General features: G+C 38.7%; 1 protein-coding gene across 5 annotated transcripts in view; it reads left to right on the top strand.

Moving 5' to 3' along the window:
• thoc2 (THO complex 2) overlaps positions 1 to 21,417 on the top strand; it is a 154,980-nt gene that overhangs the window by 74,917 nt on the left and 58,646 nt on the right. For all 5 annotated transcript variants that reach the window (XM_056265206.1, XM_056265204.1, XM_056265205.1 and 2 more), the window contains exons 17-22: positions 122 to 215; positions 584 to 664; positions 920 to 1,016; positions 7,566 to 7,683; positions 15,543 to 15,722; positions 21,160 to 21,324. In XM_056265206.1, the coding sequence (XP_056121181.1) occupies positions 122 to 215; positions 584 to 664; positions 920 to 1,016; positions 7,566 to 7,683; positions 15,543 to 15,722; positions 21,160 to 21,324 (735 nt within the window). The remainder of the gene's footprint in view (positions 1 to 121; positions 216 to 583; positions 665 to 919; positions 1,017 to 7,565; positions 7,684 to 15,542; positions 15,723 to 21,159; positions 21,325 to 21,417) is intronic.

Below are 21,417 nucleotides of genomic sequence, written 5' to 3'. Positions count from 1 at the left end.
GAGGGGAAGGAGGGGGTGATGCAACTTTATTTGCATTTTTTTTTAATTGAGGAGTGAATCACTACTGCAAAGACCTCTATTGTTAGGGTAATGAATGTAATGTTGCTCTCTTCTCTTTCAGATTCTGTCTCAGATCCAGTGGTACGACAACCTGATAACTCCAGTGGTGGACTCTCTGAAATACCTCACCTCCCTCAACTACGATGTGCTGGCCTGTATCCTTTAAGACGGCTGTTATAATTACACTCCTCCTGTATGATAATCTTCCCCCTCCGCTAATAACAGCTCTCCCAGGAACTTGCTGATCTCCTCCAAATCTCCCGTAATTTGCGCGTGATTAAAATAGCATGTAATCGCTCACCTTGACTTCATCATCATCACCGAAGCTGACAGCTTTGTCCGTTTAAAATGAGGAAAAAACCTCCAGTTTGGAGGAAAATAGACTGCTAATTTTCATTTGAACATGGCGAAACAACCACTGACCGGATGAGTAATAGACTGAACAGTGTCTGCCGTTTATAGCGAATGTGTTATCTTTAAAGAGCGAGACGTGGTGTGTTTGAGCCCTTGACCCTGTGGGCAGATTGCATTATTGAAGCTTTAGCCAACCCAGAGAAAGAGAAGATGAAACATGATGACACGACCATTTCATCATGGCTGCAGAGTGAGTGCCACGTTTCCTGTGTTCCTCTAAAACGCCTCTTCGATGTGCCGAGATGCTGAATAAATTGAACTTTCGTCTGACATTCTTAATGGACGTTAAATGTCATTTCTTTAAATGGTTTGGCTCTGCCGCTAGAGAGTTTCCGGAAACCAATTTGGAGCACAAATGCGTGACATTCTTGACTTGCCCTCTTTCAGACTCTAATGCTCATTCTTATGATAATATTTTGCTTTTGTCATCACATCCTTCCCATAGGTCTCGCTAGTCTTTGTGGAGCGGTTTTCAGGAAATATCCCATCGAGTTAGCTGGTCTTCTGCAGTATGTGACCAACCAGCTGAAAGCAGGCAAGAGGTACGCGTTTGCTGACTCCTTTAATGCGCAACTATGGTGTTTTTACCACACACTTTATTTATGATCATGTGTTACTATACAAAGTCAATTGCTCGGGACAAACAAGGGACACATGAACAACTTTCATGAAACAAAAAAAAAGTTGTGGATCATCCAGGTGACGACACGCAGGATCAAGTGTATGTGAACTTCTGAATGGAGAAGTTATTATAAATTGTGTTATTTTGTCTACTTTGTCTGTTGTTTTGAATGGCTTACTCGGGGCACTGAATAAAAATAACTTGCAATTTGTATTATCCCTATTTTGTCCACGATGCAGAGAGCGACGTTTAGATGAATATGTAAATATGTGCTCTTTCCTCTCAATAACAAAATAAACACAACAGAAATGACAGCGTTGAGAAAACAGCAGTGAAATGTGTGTGTGACAGACTGATCCAGCAAAAGCATCTGATCGTAGAGATGTGGATGTGTTTGCAGCAGCTAGGGCTGGGTATCGGGTTTTTAGGTACCGACCGAATTGCCTCGTTACTAGTGTTGTCACGATACCAAAATTATTGTTTCGATACCGATACCAAGTCAAGAATTGCGATTTCGATACTTTTTCGATACTTTTCCTGAAAAGGGAGAAACACCCTCAAATATCATTGCTGTGCTTTATTTTAAAACTGGGACAACATTCCAATCATAACACACTAATAAATGAACATTTGAACAGCAGATAGGCTATAATAACCATTTGAACAAAATATGAAATATGAAAAATATAAAAAATAAATTAGAGCAATGACATTCAAGGTAAAAAAATAAATAAATTTAGCAGCATTATCTCAGTTATCATAAGAAACATAAGATTTTATCAATATCAATGCCACTGACGATTCTGCTTATCGATCCGATTCTTTAACGATTCTCTTATCGATTCATGATAGCATTGTGTGGAAGAAAGTAGTCATATGCTTTTTCGGGGGGAAAAAACAAGTGTTTTTATTTGTTTTATGTAATTTATGTAATAAATGAAACCTTATTACAAAGTGTTAACGATTAGTTATACACCGATTCAGACAGATCAGTTGTTTTAACCATTCATTAAAACGAATCGGTTCAAATGAGTCATTAGTTCGCGAATTGGACGTGTCATTATCGGACGTGTGCGCGTTGTGTGATTATCCAGGCGGTTACATCCCACTGTCATCACAGAAAACATTTCATGACTGGATAGTTTTTTTTCGTTTATTTAAAGTGTGGTTTGTGTCAGCTGAATGTGCGGAACGATTCAGAGAAGATAAGGCAACGTATTTTGCCACAATTTACACCCAGCGGTAATTCAGAAAAAAAAAAAAAAACTCCGAATGCTCCACATGAAACTTTAGTCTCCCGACCTTACCATCGTGTCGAATTATTTTGATTAATATGTGCGAGGGAGAGAGAGAGAGCAAGACAGCGCTTAGTTTTGAGACGGTGAAGCCTTGTTTATACTTTCGCCTGGCTCCGCAGAGAGAGAGAGAGTGCGCGCGCGCGACCGGGGCTCGCTCACTCTCTCTCTCTCTCTCTCTGCTCGTTCAGTTCACGCGCCCTGTCACACGCGCATGAGGAGAAAAACACAGACGTCCATAGGGAGGCACTGGAAGCGTGCGTTGCACACACCAACATGCAATACTCTCTTACAAATCTGGAACGCGGTCATTCTTAGAAGTATCGATACTAATAAATTTAGGTATCGTGAAGTTTTTAATTTCCGAGTATCGCGATACTTTTGAAGTATCGGTGCACCGTGCAACACTACTCGTTACTATCGAGTATCGAAACATGTCTTGTTTTTCGGTACCAAATTTCGATACACTAGTTTACGCGGTTGCCCAGAGACGTGGCTCGTCGCACGCGAGGCTGTAGTGTGTGTGTGTGTGTGTGTGTAAGCGTCCCAACCCAGATAGATAGAAAATATGTGTAAAGGATCAAGTGTACCTACCTATGTACCAGACTCGATGCCAGAAGCACGCAATGCAAGATATTCGACAAGATAATTGGGCTACTTTTCCCAGTGCTTTGCAGCCAGCTTTATGCGTGGTGAGCATGAGGCATATGTCCCACACCCCAGTAGCCTATATTTAATTCAATTCACATTTATTTGTAGTGCATTTTTCACAATACATATCGTTTCAAAGCAGCTTTACAGAAAATGCATGTCTAAATTACAATTTAGAGTGATCTGTCATCAGAGGTGACTGTGTATTGCATTTCAATTAATTTTCATTCAGTTTCATTGTTAAACAATGCTTTAAAGGGGTCATATAATGCCATTTTTGTACAAGCTAGTATGATTCTTTAGGGTCTAAATTAAAAGTTTGTAATATACTTTAATTACAAATTCTCATTAGTATTGTAAGAAAACACTTATTTTACCTGGTCAAAAACAGCTCTGTTTTCAGCACGCCGTTTCAGTGCATATGACTTTAAATGATAATGAGCTTTGCTCACCCCGCCTCTCTGTTCTGTGTACACCGTTTCTAACACAATAACACAATAACCATAACGTGTTGTTCAGTATAAACGTGGGATTATGAATTATATTGAGAACGTCATACATAGAAAACATGCCGTAATGAACCCTGAGTGTAACGCCGCCTTCACACTGGCAGTTGAAATCAGCTCCGATACGGCACCGAAACGACCGGAAGTCATTCATTTCCTATGGAGATTCGCAGACCGCATGCGAATGGGTCCGAAACGGGTCCGACAGAGTGCGGTGCGAAGAAAATCGTGTCCGTTGGTCATCCGGATGCATTCAAAAAATTGAACTCTTGCGAAAAGCTACGGACGGTTCCTATCCGACAATTCCAGCGGAAGTTAGCGTTGCTATGATACTGATAAACAAACCTGAATTCTTATCGTTATAAAATCATTATTTATTTTATTAAAAGTTAAGTTGTCATGTCATTTTTTTATTTTCATGATTTGCTAACGTTATTAGGGCAGTTAATACAATTCAATTGTGGGCAGACATCGAACTAAATGTGATATAGTGGTATAAATTATACCACTATATCACATTTTTTAGCCGACCTGACATGTCAACGTCCTGAGCAACTTTCCTCACGCAGCAGCCTTCCTATTAATATCTCTATAACCCTCATCAGAGAGATCATACAGAACTGACAGAATCAACCTTTCTAATCTCTCCGCCATTTTTGTTCTACCCGCTTCCGACGCTTTTCACTGTGTAGTACGACGTCCGTTGGGGGCGTATTGCGTATTACGGAGCTGATTTCAACTGCCAGTGTGAAGGCGGCGTAAACCTTAGACGCATTCATCGTGAAGCGTGCAGCCAGCGATTTGCAAATATTAATATATTAATATAAAGTTTAATAAAACGTTACACTCACTTCAGTTGTTCTAGAGGTTCAGCAGGAACACGGATAGCTGGTACCGATCCTTTTTTCATGAGCAGCTTCTTAGCAAATCCAGCTTTATACTGATCCTCGTTTATAAAGCAGTCTACTGAGAAATGATTCGCGCAAACATGAAAGCATTGACGTTGCTCGTGGGGAATATTCCCTTCAAAAACAAACACAGCCACTGCGTCTTCAGCGGTTCGGATTTAGGAACATTAAAATGACTGTGTTCGTTATTACACCCAAGAACAGAACACCACAATCGCTTAAGACGCCATTCTGCTCATAGACAGTGCTCCAGCATATCAACAATGACCGCGCCGGTCCGCGCAGACTATGATTGACAGCTCGCTCGCTCACGAGCTGAGGCAGGGGAAAACGTATAAGGAGATTAAAACAAAAACACTGGATGGATTTTTATCATTATATGATGGTTGTGTACAGACACTGTCAACACACATTTCAGTACAATCAACTTGTAAAAGTGCATGTACCATTATATGACCCCTTTAAGTTAAGGCAGAAACAATGAGCTCATTGAAGTAAAGAATACTTGTTGTTAAATGATTAGGAAACATAGAAAACTTTAGCATTGGTGCTTTTTTACAGACTCAAAATATGAGTGTAAAAAAAAACTGAAAAAATAAGTTGTAATATTGTTAAAACGGATTTCATAAAATTGGTATTGAAAAAAGTAGCGCTCAGGAACCGGTATCGGTATCAGATGAGGTCATTAACATTACACTGTTATGATAGTTTGACTATAAACTATATTTAGGCTATATAGATCTGGTTATGTGAGACTATAGTTTGAAATAATCCCTTTTCTTTGCCTGACACGTTGACATTACAGTACAGAACGGCTCTTTCGGCTTTATCCTGACGCGTGTCTTTGAATGGAAGAGAGGCTTAACCCTCATATCCTTTCAGCAAACGTCCTTCACATAAAAATCAGTCCACAGGCTTTCATAGACAACCCAGGAAGTCGGGAAAGGTCTTACAAGAAGGGGCAAATTTACAAAAAAACACATTTTAATTATTCTAAGTTGAATTTTCTAAGACTGAAGTAATATGAGGAGGACCTCTGGAAAATGGCCAGTGCTCATTTTGTATCTAAATTAGTACTTTTGGTCCCACTTTTATATTGTGGCTTTAACTATGTACTTGCATTGAAATTAATAATTTGATACAACAGACTTATTGTGTACATACATGTTTTTACATTATACTTATATTTTGAAAATACCAGGATGTAATTACAGCTGTAGTTAATTTATGTAATTACACTGTTCTTCCCTTACACCTTAACCCAGCCTTACACACACACACCTGTCCCTAACCTTACCCGTATCACACCTCAATGGCAGCACAAGTGTTTTACAACACAACATCCACACAATAAGTACATTGTACTTAAATCTACTTAATATAAAGTGGGACCGTACTTTTATACGGCTGCTTTTCTTAACGTATGTGTCTTTAAAGTACAGGAAGACTTTCATGACATTGTAAATGTCTTAAAAAAACCTAAAAGTCAATATTATTGAATGTGTTTTGACATTTAACTTCTTTATTCTACGTATTCAGTATCCAGGACAGATTAGTTTGGTTGGTGAATGTCAGCAGTTGTTACTACTATGTGAGTAATTACACAAAAACACAAACCTGTTATCAGATCAATTTAACTTGAAGTAGACGCATGACATGTGCTGTGTTTGCAACACTGGTGCGCTCGAGTCCAAATGACCAATATATTTAGTGTGCAACAATTAAAATGGTATATTCCCGGAGTGAAGTGGCTAATCCCAGTGGCTGTCTGAGGGAACCGTATATTCTGCATTAGTGGTAATAAGACGTGGGTTCTCCTTCAAGACTCCTGAGAGACGTGTGTGTGTGTGTGTGTGTGTGTGCAGGCAGTAAAAGCCCTCGCTGACAGACAGGAGAATACATGTAATGGGCCGTATGGGTTGGATGCGTGTTCGATTAAGGACTTGACTGACAATGATGATGGCATTGCGGGGTGATTTCTCATTAACAGCTGATTTGTCTGAATGTAAAAACAATCAAAACAAGATGTCCAGTGCAGTTAAATTGTTCTAGTTTGAAATTAGCTTAGTAAAGTAGTCTTAATTTTGGGTGGCCGGTCTGTTCTGACAGCAGGGGAGTTAGCTATGCGAATGATTAAGTGCTTCATCGACACAAGTATGCATTAAAACGGCGTTTTTTGTCTTGGGAACCAATACATTCACACTAGAGTTGGATCTGATATTTGAGGATGTTCTCTAGGGCTGTCACTTTTGTGAAAAAGTCCTGTTTGATTTTTGAGACATAAGTGTTCATTGTAAAATCGATTTTCCATGTCTAAAGACGTTTCCATTTTCAACACCAAATATAGGCAAATCCACGGACACCTAACAGGCATTAGGACGAGCGTAAAGAGGGCGCTCGAGACGCGCACAAGTCAGCAATATTCCTGATGATTTATTGGCGTGAAGTTTCGTGCACAATGACAAACAGGAGCGCAACATTCAGGAATTGAGATTAACACACTCCAACTCGCCAAATGCGGGTACTAATGAACTTTGGCTGGTTCAAAGCTGTCAAATCACGAGCCAATTTGGCATTTCTATGTTTACTCACTTTCTTTGCTGGGGAAGTTCGTGTAAGACAAATCTGCGCGGATTTAGCGCAAATACGCAACTCGTGAGTCCTCATGATATATTAAATACAGCGTATTGCGCTGAGAATCTGCGCATTTCTGGCTTACTTGAACACACACGTCACTACGCAACAAATAACGGCGCGCTTGTTCACTTGCATTGAAGTAATAGCGAATATTAAAAAGCATTTGGTTAACAGAAAAGACATTGTTATTTTCCAGCATCCTACATGTTCTGTGCACTGTATTGTTCTGTCCACCTAAAACACATTTTTGGTAAAAAAAAAGAAAAAAGAAAAAAAGGCCATTAAAATGGATTCCCTATTTTCGTTTTCGATACTTGTGTTGGTTGGTCCAATCGATTGTGCAATCGATTTTTGAACGTAAAGTGACAGCCCTTATGTTCTCTAACATCAAAAAAATCACGGATGCAGAACTCCTGAGATGTGTCTGGTCTGGTGAAGGTCTTCAGTTGTGCCTGTGCTTTGTGTTTGCCAGCTTTGACCTGCTGATCCTGAAGGAGGTCGTGCAGAAGATGGCAGGAATCGAGATCACTGATGAAATGACCGTGGAGCAGCTGGAGGCCATGACGGGCGGAGAACAGCTCAAAGCAGAGGTACGCCACACCGCTGAAAGATATCCGTCCCTTTATTTAGCAAACACACATAAGCCACACTTACAAATGTATGGATGTGTCATTGCGTTAGATTACGGCTGCACCAACGTCTCGGGTGTCCAAAGTCCTAGAAGTGTGTGTGTGCTATTATTTAAAACTTAGATAAATATCAAACCAAGTGCAATTTTACACAAGGCGATAACATTTATAATTTTTTTTAAGAGGGTTCTAAAACTTTTGGTGCCGCTGTATCAAGAGTGCTGGCACAGATGCTTTAATTATAGACCAGGAAAGTGGTTGAAGCAAGTTTACAAAGACTTCTGAGAAGAAGAAAAAAAGAAACTGCCGCAAGCACACCGCAGGTCATTAGGGCTGGGCAAAAAAATCGATTTTTCGATTAATCGTTTTTTTAAATGTGGTCGATTCAAAATCGATTCTCAACGGCCACGAATAGATTTTTTCCATATTCAGGGCTCGCGGTGCTGCGTCTTCTCACTCTGCACAAGCCAAGCGTCAAGCGCTGCAGGCGTCGATACACACTCGTGTTTATGAGTCGGGACATGATTCACTTGCACAATCGGGCCAGCATTGCATCGTAACTAACGTTTATCATTTTCAAGTCTTTTTTCAAGCAATTTTAAACTATCCTGTGCTCGCGCACTCGTGCATGTTTTTCATTGCGTGCATATACAGCCTAAATCCGCCTCACAACAAACAGCTCGCCAGTAACAAAAGTTCTTTTTCGTGGATTATATCGCTTTAACAGTTAAAAACACGCAAAATGATGTCAAAACTCTGGTCTTGGTGAGTAACCTCGTAAAGACAGTCGGTTATGTCTTAAATAAGCATAAAACGCGTGTGACAGACAGTATAATGAAACGGTAATGGATCCGTGCACTAGCTCTTAAAGTGAACGTAGCCATATGTGTCTGTCATTAATTTTGTTGTCAAAACAACATAATATAGCATTAATTGTAAGGAATCAGAATTAATAGCCTATGTATTTAATTCAGTCAGGACTAAAAGACTATCCAGTGTTATTTTACATTGGATTACTTTATCCATATTCATTTTTCTTTTTATGTCTCTTTATTTGTCTTTTTAGGCCTATTCTATTGTATTTATTTGTGCTACTTTTTTCAATTTAATTCAAAGATTGAAATCAAGCTTCCATGTGTTGCATAAACTCTTAACAAAAAAATTACCCCATTGTAAAAACAAACATATAGGTGAGATCAATGTAATAAAAAATTGTCTAAAAAATGATAACTGATATTTAGACTGAGATTTGTATTACATCTATATTCATTATAGTCGAATCGAGAATCGAAATCGAATCGAACTGTGAGCTTGTGAATCGAAATCGAATCGAATTTGAACATCTGAATCGATACTCAGCCCTACAGGTCATGTGACAAGAACCAACCAATCAGCTTCACCCTTTCCGTAACAACACTGAAAGCTCAGTCAACATGAAGGATGGGGGTGCACCCAAACACTACGGGTGTTTTTCTCTTCTCCGTAAATAAATCTTGTAGCAGAGCTACAGCAAGCGTTTTCGGTCGTGGAAATCCATTAGCTACTAAAACTTCTTTGTCGTTGTGGAGAGCGCAGTGCAACGACAGACGCCACGGGAAAATCGGACCGAATTTTACTATTAATAATAATAAAGATAAGCTAATGTGCATTGTAAATGTGCGTAATTTATCTTTTTTGACTCATTCTTTTTATAAAAATGATTTAAAGGCTGAAATATGTGAGCTTTATCTTTTTATAAAACCTTTTTTGTCAACTTTATTTGAACTTAGTAGATAACATGTTGCAAGACACTCCTTTAAAATCTGGCCATCATTTTTAATGTTATTATTTTAATGTTTATGTAAACAAAAAAGTGCATATTGATGCTATTTTTTTGTTATTTACTGGTTTTCGACATAAAACTTGGTGAATTGATTTTATTTAGTAGTATTAATACTTTTTGAACAGGATTCTGTGATAACCGTGATCATTTTGGTCACTATAATCATGAAATGAAATTTTCATGCCATTTCATCTCTAGTTATGATCCAGTATAAAATCAACTATAATTATGTGTTTACAGTATAATATGCAAAGTACAATTTTCTATAAAAAATATTAATCTCTGATTCTGTTCTTTTCTCTGACATTTAAGGGTGACATATATAGGCCTACAAAAACTCTTTTAGGTCTAAAACAGTTTGGATAGCTGTTAATATGAGAGTTATGAGACATTATTTAAGAGATTTAAGTATTGTATTGCATTAGTAGCTCTCGGCCACTTTCATTTTTAAAAAGTAGCTCTCAAATGAAAAAAGGTTGGAGACCCCGTAATATATAATGGCAGCAGTGCTAATCACTGACTGCCCTCAACGTTAAAGGCATAGTCCACCCGAAAATATAAATTGTCATCATTTAGTCCCCCTCATATTTCCCCAAACCTGTATGACTTCCATTTGAGAAATTTATATATATATATATATATATTTTTTGGTATAAATACAATGAAAGTCAATGGTGACCAAAACTGTTTGGTTGCCAACATTCTTTAAAATATCTTCTTTTTTAGAAGAAAAAGTCATACAGGTTTGGAACGAGATGTGTGTGTCTCTCTCTCTCTCTCTCTCTAAAGTGTTTTCGTGTTTGGTGTACTAGTGTGTGTGTGTGAGCGCATCACTGATTAGTCGTCGACTCTCTTTTTTGTGACAAGCATCAATGTATCTCTCTCTCTCTCTCTCTCTCTCTCTCTCTCTCTCTCTCCTCTCTCTCTCTCTCTCTCTCTCTCTCTCTCTCTCTCTCTCTTTGTCCTCTCTCTCTCTCTCTCTCTCTCTCTCTCTCTTCTCTCTCTCTCTCTGTCTCTCTCTCTCTCTCTCTCTCTTCTCTCTCTCTCTCTCTCTCTCTCTCTCTCTCTCTCTCTCTCTCTCTCTCTCTCTCTCTCTCTCTCTCTCTCATCTCTCTCTCTCTCTCTCTCTCTCTCTCTCTCTCTCTCTCTCTCATATACGTTACCACACATTAGTCTGCAAACCAGCACTGCAGGTCAAACCTGTACCAGGTCTACACATCACAGATGGTGTTTGCTTTAAACAGTGTTTCCTTGAACTCTGAGGCAATTAAAGTGTGGCTCTTATTAGAGGTCGACCGATAGTGGATTTTCCCAATAACTAGGTTGGACCACACTGGCCGATAACAGATTAATCAACCCATAGTTTTTATATTAGACACTGAATGAAAACAAAACATAACTCTCCGGGAAGCTCCGATCAGGATTTTTGCAGCCAATACCGATTACCGAATTATTTTTTGTCTTTTTTTTTCTTTTTTCTTTTTGTCATTATGATCGATCCTGATCATTCAAGCTTTATATAAGTAATAATTAAGCTCTCTGTTAAAAGTCAGTGTTTTTTTCTCCAGATAATTAATTCCACATACGTTATTTATGGTAATGCTATAAGTTGTTGTTTTAATTGAGAATCAAACAAATAAGCACAGCAAATATACATTTTTACAATGAACATTTTGATAGACCTTTAAAAACAGGGTTATTGCAAAACAATATCCATATTAGGATACTCTGCTTGAGCCTACAAGACTCAATGTCAAACTGAACATAATTACAACCCATAAGGTGTAATTAAACATTGTGACTGAGGAACAAAAAGAGAAACCCGGCAACTCCTAAATAAACAAAATTAGTCTGATACAAAAATGATCAGGAATATTATTCAGAAAGTGCTGAGTATTTGTCCTTCCTATGTCCAACTTTAGTAGAAGAGAGCGTCTATTTCTCTTCATCCGAAACGCATGCGGCGGTCCTGAATAAGCTCTCCATCAACACTCGAGCGCTAAAACTTCAAGCACTAGAAATAGTAATACAACACAAATCGAATAGTTATCACTGTACAAGAGCAATGAGAGACTGTTTAACAGGAATAGCGAGGACGACATCAGCTTTATTGCCTGCTTTCCCTTTAACATCGAATGCACTGCTTACGTTCACTTGAGACAGAAACGACTGTGTTTGCGAAGATAAAGATGTGTAGATGTACACACAAAACAATTAGTTCGAATTTTTAAAGAACTATATTTGTATTCTAGAGGTTAACTCATCCTGTATAATGACAGCGGACCCTTCTTAGTCGGTTCCAGCCATGGAGACGAACTGGGAAAAAATATATCGGTATGGATTTTTGTCGATAACCGATTGTTCCAGCAAAACCGATCAATCGTTCGTCCTCTAGCCTCTATTGAGGATCGATGCAGCGTGAGGACAGTGGGAACATCCCTCCATCTTGTGCATATGAACTCCATATAAAGGGACATAGTATTGGATGGGGCGTAACAATAAAATCGTGTCACAATATATCGCAATACAAAAATGCATCAATATTTATTGTGTATAGTTCACCCAAAATAAACATTACTGTGTGAGAGAGAGAGTTTTCAGAGTTTTAGTGTCAGTACTACATTAAACTACTATATATAATGTTGAATATATTGTATAATAATGCAATGCAATGAGGGAATTGCATTATTTCCCTATTCCGCTCTACAGATAAAGCGTTGTGGAAATTAGGGTTCACGTACCAACCCAGAAGTGATAAAATAAAATAAAAATTTATATCAAAATGTATAGCCAAGACGAGTAGTTTGTTTAGGCATGGTTTGTAGTGCTGGGTAAAAAATATAGATTTCTCGATTTTTAATCGATTCTCATTTTTACGTACCGATATCGATCCTTAAACACCAAGAATCGATTAGGCTAGTCATCCTGTTTCCAGTTGATGAATGAATGGAGCTCATCCCATCCACTGAATCACAATAATCTTTGTGCTTTGTTACTATTGATATGAAACAAAGTCTCAGATTTCTAAGTACGTCCATTTTCTTAGGAAATTCAAAAACAAACAGTTTTGGCGCTGTGGCGTGAGATCGCTCAGCTCAGCTCAAGAGAAGCAGCAGCGCGGAGCGCACATGATCTCCTCTTCTGCCTTAATAATACCAGTTACAGCGCGAAATAAACATGAATGAGCGTCTGAAAGTGTGTTAAAGATAGAGTACAACTTATCGAAACTTATCATGTCACATGGAATCGCTCAATCAGTGTTTCACCCGTGGAAAGACGTCAGTAAAACAGCGTCATGTAACGTCACATTTACCTCAGAAAAACCATGTGACCATAAACTCGTTAGTCAGCTAGAAAAATTAACTCTAGAGAGGAGCATTTTGCTAAATATATGCACCATATTACATGTTCAGTTATATTTTTAATGTTCTTCAATATTTAATGCATGTTTGAATAAATCTGGCAAGTTTTTATGACAGTCACCATTTAAATGTTTATATTTCATATAACTTTATTATTATAAAAATAAATAAGTGTAATTTAAGTGTTTGTATTGTACCTGATATCCAAAATAATCAATATTACATCGAATCGAATTCAAATCGAATTGCAAGCTTGTGAATCGAAATCGAATCGAATTGTGAAATTTGTGTCAATACCCAGCCCGTGTGTAGGGAATTACAAACCTGCGCACATATATTCAAACGCACATAACTATAGAATCAACTCTTAATGCGCATGTGAACGCCATCAGCGTTTATCACAGGTTCAGTTTAAAGTCTGTTTAGAGAGAACAGTGTCGTCTTAGCGGCCCCTAATTTAATAACTAATGATCATTTCACCGGAAGTGAATCAATCAAAACTAACTTTAGCTGGAAAATAACATTATTCAAGAACCGCCATAAAACCAAACCAATCTCTGTTACCTTAAATTATATTAAGTTTGTCTCTGTAAAGCTGCTTTGAGACAATCTACATTGTTAAAAGCGCTATATAAATGAGGATGACTTGACTTGAATATTTGTATCCTGATAATGGCAAATGTCTCATATTATCAGTTAAAGTGGCCGACATTATTTTAAATATATCTAGTCAGTGACAGCACAAGCATATTCGTCTAAAATAATTCTGTATTTTCATCTTCAGAATCATGATTATTGTTATTCTGGTGTCTCTATTGTCCTGTGCTTTGGGTTTCAGCACCGAGTCCAAGACTATTCATTCACACACACAATGTAACACCAAATTTATCATTTTTAATCAACTGTACATTTTTTGTGTTAACCCTTTATCACATGTCTCTGAGTATCGCAATAATATCATATCGTGAGTTCAGTCTCGTGATATGTGTCGAACAGAGTTTCCGCTAGAAAAAAATGGTGCCGGTCAAAGTGACCAGCAGAGGTTTCGTTTAACGGACATTTTGATGATATGCCGGTCAAATATCGCCTCTTAATTAGTCAAGTTGAGGAAAACTGGAGGCTTAAAAAATGACATAATCAGGCCGTATAGAATGCAACATGTTATTATTAGCCTAACTTTCAAATAGACGGAAAAAACCATGAAAGTCCGATTGGCGTCAATCAATCCAATTGTTTTTTACTATGGTTTCACACACATTCACTTTTTGAAGCATTGAGGCACGGATGTACCTAATACAAATAAATAAAACATCTCCAGTTAACTAGCAGATCATTCATTTAGTTCGCTATTAAATGAGAGATCTAGCGCTAAAATCTGTTGTTTTTGAAATCAAGCTGAGCGCTCGTGTCAGTTGCTATCAGTTGCATGGACGACGCGTTGCGCGAATTGCGCAATCTTCACTCGGACGCGCGTTTCAATCTATCGCCGTTGCGGACAGGCGAATAGAGCAGCACATACAATTTATACAAGACGAAATAAACTATAAAGAAAGGCTTTACAAAACTTAAGTGGTCAAAATCTGACCCATTCCAAATGTTTTCCGATATATTCCGGTCATCTTATGATCGTATCTCATGCGGTTCTCTTTTCATAGGCTAATCAACATAGATGAAATGAAAAAAGAATAACATTATATTATTTATAAATATGAAACATATGTTTAAGTTTTTTAACTTATAATAAGCGTCACACCGCTCCGCTTTGCTCACATGCTCTGGTGTGTAGCCTAATGCATGTGGTGGAGGGGTGCGATTTTCGAATAATAATCAACCCAGCGATCTTCGAATATTATTTTTGCTTGAAAATTTCGTTTTGTATAAATTGTATCTTAATTTTAATCAATGTTTCATCAACAAATTTGCCTGGATTAATAAATAAGAAGCAAATATAGTGGACAATATAATCAGGACGGAGTCGCCGGCGCGTGCCCACTTCTCTCTATAGGCGCGTTCACTACTGCGACTTTATCAATAATTCAAATGTTTCATGCATAGGCCGGTTATTTGTGGCAAGCTTTATTTCAGGTCTTGCGTGATATCTCTGCGCCCAAGTATCAGTGCTTCGCCTGTGCTTCCAAAAATGCATTTGCCCACCTATCTAAATGTAGGGGAGACCGTGAATAACCCCAATTTTTTTTTTAAACGGTGGAGTGTTCCTTTAAGGCTAGCCTGCCTGGACCTGGCCATATTTGAAACATCTCACTCAATCGTTCGTTGTTTAGGTCTATATTACAGCCGTTTTAGGCGTGGGCTTTATTTGAAATGCAGCATGCGATGTTGTTTAATGACTTTCAAACGGTAGAGGCTGTTACTTTATAACATAGCCAAAGGTCGGTGTATTTTTGCTTTATACATTTTAGGCTTATTCTCAAATAAATTCATATTGTGTTAGGGGGGCGGGATTATTACGCAATTTTAATCTGACAATTTGACCGGAGAGATTTAATTTTGTCGGACATTTCATTTTTTTCCCGGCCAATGTCCGGTAATTACCGGACAACGGAAACCCTGGTGTCGAATCGTGACATGAGGGTCACGTAACACCCCTAGTAATGGATTTCTGTGTGTGTGTGTAGGGTGGCTACTTTGGTCAGATCAGGAACACTAAGAAGTCGTCTCAGCGCCTGAAGGACGCTCTGCTGGACCACGAGCTGGCGCTGCCGCTGTGTCTGCTGATGGCGCAGCAGAGGAACGGTGTGGTCTTCTCTGAGGGCGGAGAGAAGCACCTCAAACTCGTGGGGAAGCTCTACGATCAGGTATGAGCCAACCCAGGAGGACTCGGATCCTTCCAGCCCTCCTCAATGCTATCTCTGTAATCTCTCAAAAGATAACCTCTAATTAAACATGACATGCAGCCGAACTTGTCATGCAGTAGAGCTGATAATGCATTACTTAAAAACGGTTTATTCAAAGTGTGATGCCTGCTTACTATTCAGACAAGTTAAAATGGTGCTGTTATATAGATAGACACAGTCAGACTAGGGCTCCGTTCAGCAAGAAACGACATAAAAAATTGCACATTTTAATGAGGTAAAGATGCCCCTATTAGAGGAGAAAATGTTAATGACTGGAACATCATGCTTCAATAACATGACCCTTCATCATTGTCTTGTATCACTGGCGTTTGACAGCCTGTCTCAACTATTAAAGAGATAGTGAAAACTGTTATTTACTCTCAGGTTATTCCAAACTAGCATGGAGCACAAGTGATTTACTGAAACCTTCGTGCTGCTCTTTTCCAAACATCAAAAGCATACAGTGGGGCTGTCAATCTCTTAAAAGGACAAAACTGATCATAAAGACACCATAAGTACTGACCCTGAAAAGTAGCGCATGAAATAAAGTAATATGGATCTTGGGCTTTTAAGAATCAATTTTGAGATTCTTTAATCCAATATTTACAAGTGCATATTCAGACCTGCAGATTGTTTGCTTAATCACGAAACAGGAACTTACATTTTTCATTCAAGTCACATGTGAGTAAAACTGTCCTCTCATTGGTCAGAGTGAACCTGTTATGTTCCAAGATTGCACTCATAGTAAGTAGTTCAAATGACGTGTAGTAGTCATCCGAAGTCCCACTATTTGTAGGCATCTTTTTTCACTGTAGTCTAGCTCATAAGTCTTATTCACACTTTTGTATGGAATCATGTTAATATTAGTTTATATTGATATATCAGGTCATTTTGAGTTAACATCTCAGTTTTCCCTCCTCAGATCTGCATGTTTACATCTCACAATTCGTAATTGGTTTCCTTTTTCAATCTTTTCCTTTAAATCTCTGTTAAAGGGGTGCCTAATTTTGTGGACAAAGGGAACTGACTATATCACAAAATGCATCTGACTGTGTGCACGACATTTCATTCAAGACAAGTTTTGGTACATTCCATTTTATTTCCATATTAATGCACAAAATTACACTTCACGATGCATTTTGTGATCCAGACAGACTCTTTCGTCCACAAAATTAGATGGGTCACCGGCTTCGGATTGGTTATCGAGAGCACTGGTGACCTAACTAGTGTTTTGGCTCTCGGCTTCACTCAGTTTCATTTATTTATATACTTATTATTATTTTATATTATTTGATGCACCCAAGTGACTTCTGAATTCAGCATTTTTTTAAATATTAAATCGATAATAAATCATGTATCTGTTGGTCTTGACTTGCTGTGATTTGCCCATGGCTGGACTCATACATATCACTTTCGATTCAGAGAGAGATATTAACTCACAATTGCAATGGAAAACTCTGATTTAACAGAAATAGTCATAATTGTGAGATAAAGTAGCAATTACCATACTTTTCCATCATAATTAACATTAGACCTGGAGCTACACACCCATATTTGAATACATGTTAATGATAAACGGTCTGTGGCTAAAAGGAAGATTTTCAGTGAATATTGAAACAAGGTCAGTTCACCCAAAAACTCAAAAGGAGTCGTTTTGCAGAAAGTTTTCCATTAAAAATGAGAGTACACACTGATCAGAGGCTGTCAAGCCAATCATAAAAATGAGCTCTTAAGAGAAATCATTGAAATGCTGTTCCCCAAAGCAAACCAAACTGAAGATTGAGTTTTATAAAGTTCCCATGGTTGTCATTGTGTGTCGGTGTGTAAGTGGAAGTAGCCTGTGTCAGCCATGGAAGGCTCTCGGAGGGAGTTGAACAAAACTTCTGTGATTTTCCTCCACCCACACACACTGGCAGTTTGCTTTTCATGTTCAGCAGCTGCGCAGCTCAATTACTCACTGGGTAATCCAATTGACTGTTTCCTCCCCCCCCCCCCCCATGTTCTCTAGACATGTCGCAATTTACAGCAGATGGTGCTAAAAACTAACATCATCAGCTCCATTCTGTGTGGGACTACGAAATGATGCCACCGGTCGATCTTTTTTGCTTTTTAGTTTTTTTTTCCATCTTTTTTTTCTCTCAATGTCTCAAATTAGAGCCTTTTGCAAATAATTCCCTCTCGCGATGCCAAATTGTCTAAATAATTGCTCATGGTGTGAATGTGAAACGCGCTTTTTCCTGACATCAGTGGGGAAGCTTTTAATCATTAATTTTGGCTCTTTTTTTTAAAACTCACTTTGCAGGAAGTTGTGCGCTGCTCATTACAATCAGCAGAAGTGTGTGTGGCTCCTGTGCCGGCTATCACTGCCTCTGATGCACCACAGAGATTGATTGACTCGTCTCTCAGGCTAAATATGCATTCAGCGTGATTGCATGATTTATGCATAAGCACCCTGAAAACATATTAGAACAACTTAATAATTTGTATAAATTTGCCTTATTTTGCATGTTTAATACATATTTTGGCATTGTGTTTAGGAGTTGATACTTAATATATCCCAGTGTTTTATATTTTGTTAGTGGTTTATGCAAAAGCAAGCATCACGTGTGTGTGTGTGTGTGTGTGTGTGTGTGTGTGTGTGTGTGTGTTACGGACGTGATTGGCCCTTAAAGTCATGTGGCTGAAGAGAGCTGATCGGACTTCACCTGGCAGACGGACCAAGACACATCTGAATATCAGAGTACTAGTTTCTTGCTTTTGGCTGTTTTGACCACCGGCCTTACATTGCATGAGCAAGGACCACTTCTGGAAATGCTGGGGAATAACTCATTTTCTATGACTCAAAGCCACTCGTGCATTTCGTTAATTTTCTTTCTCGAACTGAGAGGTGGGAAAGTGAGTGTGATTTGTGACGGCGAGTTCCTCAGGCGGCGTCCCTTATGTCACTCTGAGCTGATTCGAGCACTGAAAGCAAGCCAAACCAATCCCATCTTCCTGTGATGTCCAGTTTTGTTGTTAGCACACTCGCATATTTAGACATATCCTGATTTCCCTTCTTTTGCATTGATTTATGAATAGATTGAGTTGCATTACTCTAACATGCGTGGACTGCACCTCTTCATCTTAATGTCATTGCTCTTCTCAAAAGCCTTGAATGATAAAAAGCTGATATGCCCGTTGAGCTGACTTGTCAATCCATCTTGATGGATGACACTATGAGCGCAATCTTGGAACATAACAGGTTCACTCTGACCAATGAGAGGACAGTTTTACTCACATGTGACTTGAATGAAACATGTAAGTTCCTGTTTCGTGATTAAGCAGACAATCTGCAGGTCTGTATATGCACTTGTAAATATTGGATTAAAGAATCTCAATATTGATTCTTAAAGGAGTAGTTACTTTAAAAAAAACTTTTGCTGATAATTTACTCACCCCCATGTCATCCAAGATGTCCATGTCTTTCTCTCTTTAGTCGAAAAGAAATTAAGGTTTTTGATGAAAACATTCCAGGATTTTTCTCCATATAATGCACTTTGCTGGGCACCAAACGGTCCAAGGTCTAAATGACCGTTTCAGTGCAAACTGCAAACTGTTCAAAGGGCTTTAAACGACACCAGACGATGAATAATGGTCTTATCAAGCGAAACGATCGCTCATTTAAAAAATAAATAACAAAGTTTAAGTTTTATAAGCTCAAATGCTCGCCTTGCTCTGTTCTGTGATGCACGCTCGTGACTCTCCTGTTCGAACTTGTTCATCAAAATGAACAAATCTTGTTTCGAGTCATTTGATTCATTTAACGACCGAAATGAACGAATTGACTCGGAAAAAGATTTGTTCATTTTGATGAACGAGTTCGAACAGGAGAGTCACACAGAACAGAGCAAGGCGAGCATGTGAGCTTATAAAACTTAAACTTTTTTTTTTTTTTTTTTTAAATGAGCGATCGTTTCGCTTGATAAGACCATTATTCATCGTCTGGTGTCGTTTAAAACCATTTGAACAGTTTGCACTGAAACTGTCTTTTGGACCTTGGACCGTTTGGTGCCCAGTAAAGTGCATTATATGGAGAAAAATCCTGGAATGTTTTCATCAAAAACCTTAATTTCTTTTCGACTGAAGAAAGAAAGACATGGACATCTTGGATGACATGGGGGTGAGTAAATTATCAGAAATTTTTTTTTTTTAATGTGAACTAATCCTTTAAAAGCCCAAGATCCATATTACAGGGTCAGCGCTCTCCTCCTGCTGAATATACAGCCGTGGCAAAATAAGTAATTTTACCCAAATTTGCAGTGTTAATAGGCTTTATGCACAGCTGCACTACTTCCTGAACTTCAGCCAGCCCTTTGTTTCCTGTCTGTCATTATTGGACAAACTGATTAATCCAGGTGTGCCTGGTCTCAGTAACAATAATCAGGCACACCTGGATTAATCAGTTTGTCCAATAATGGCAGACAGTCAACAAAAGAGCTGGCTGAAGTTCAGGAAGTAGTGCAGCTGTGCATAAAGCCAACTGAATGTGATTTTAAAATGTTGTGAACTGAGAAATAATGGTAAGAAACTTTTTTTTTTTGTGGAAAAAAAAAACAGCACAAGCACTGTAGTCCAACTCATGAACAAGTGACTCCTTTGAGAAGGTCCTTTTAGTGAATCATTCAAAAATCTTATCGTCTGAAATTAATGAAATGTAATATAAATCCCTAATAGAATTTAAGAGCTTGTGATTTCAATAAAATTAGAAAATGTGCAGCAACAATTTACATCTGGGTGAATCTAAAATCAGATGTTACTCACTCAAAGCTTGTTCACTCGTTACTAATTGGTCTTAGAAATCTGGACTCGATCTTCATTGGAAACTTTGTAGCAGCAAATATGACTATTTCTTGGCAGCCATGCATTCTGACTTCCAGAAATTAAAGCCAGCCCTTCAAACATTTGTGTGGTCCAATGCTTCAGATGTAGACTAAATTTGAGACTTGATTCTTAGTAGTCAAACCACTTTAGTCTTCCTCTGCCCTTAACTTCTGTACGAGACACTGACACACGATGAAACTCAGGCAAAGTTGTTCTTCATTAGGTCTCTTTAACTTTGTCTGGCCGTAAAACAGCTGTGCGGGGACGTTTCTGGGTAGGTGACCCAGTGGTCAGGCCATACCTCAGGAATCTCTCCCCAGTGTCTCGCTCCACTAAATTGCTTTACTGTACATCCCATCGATTCCGATGGAGAGCCCGTGATGAATGGCTTTAATAAAGCGAGGTGCAGTTCCCCAAATAAATGAGCGACCTGAGGATTTATTAAGAGCATCTGCATTTGGCTGGGACACAAACGTGGACCAGAGGGAGAGAGATGCGTTTAATGATGAATGCTCCTCTTTCTGCTTCCTCCCCAAAGTGTCACGACACCCTTGTGCAGTTTGGTGGCTTCTTGGCGTCTAACCTCAGCACAGAAGACTACATCAAGCGGGTGCCGTCAGTGGATATCCTGTGCAACCAGCTCCACACGCCACACGACGCCGCCTTCTTCCTCTCTCGGCCCATGTACGCCCATCAGATTCTGGTGAGTGATCAAACCAAACTCTGTTTCTCAACCACAGTCGGCAACCGTAAGGCAGAATCATAACCCAAATAGTCCAGTCATTTTAAGCCAAAA

Source organism: Rhinichthys klamathensis, unplaced genomic scaffold (genome assembly GCF_029890125.1).
Source record: "Rhinichthys klamathensis goyatoka isolate OS25496 unplaced genomic scaffold, OSU_Roscu_1.1 h1tg000230l_1, whole genome shotgun sequence".
Lineage (NCBI taxonomy): Eukaryota > Metazoa > Chordata > Actinopteri > Cypriniformes > Leuciscidae > Rhinichthys > Rhinichthys klamathensis.
This window is presented reverse-complemented; position numbering and strand designations above follow the sequence as displayed.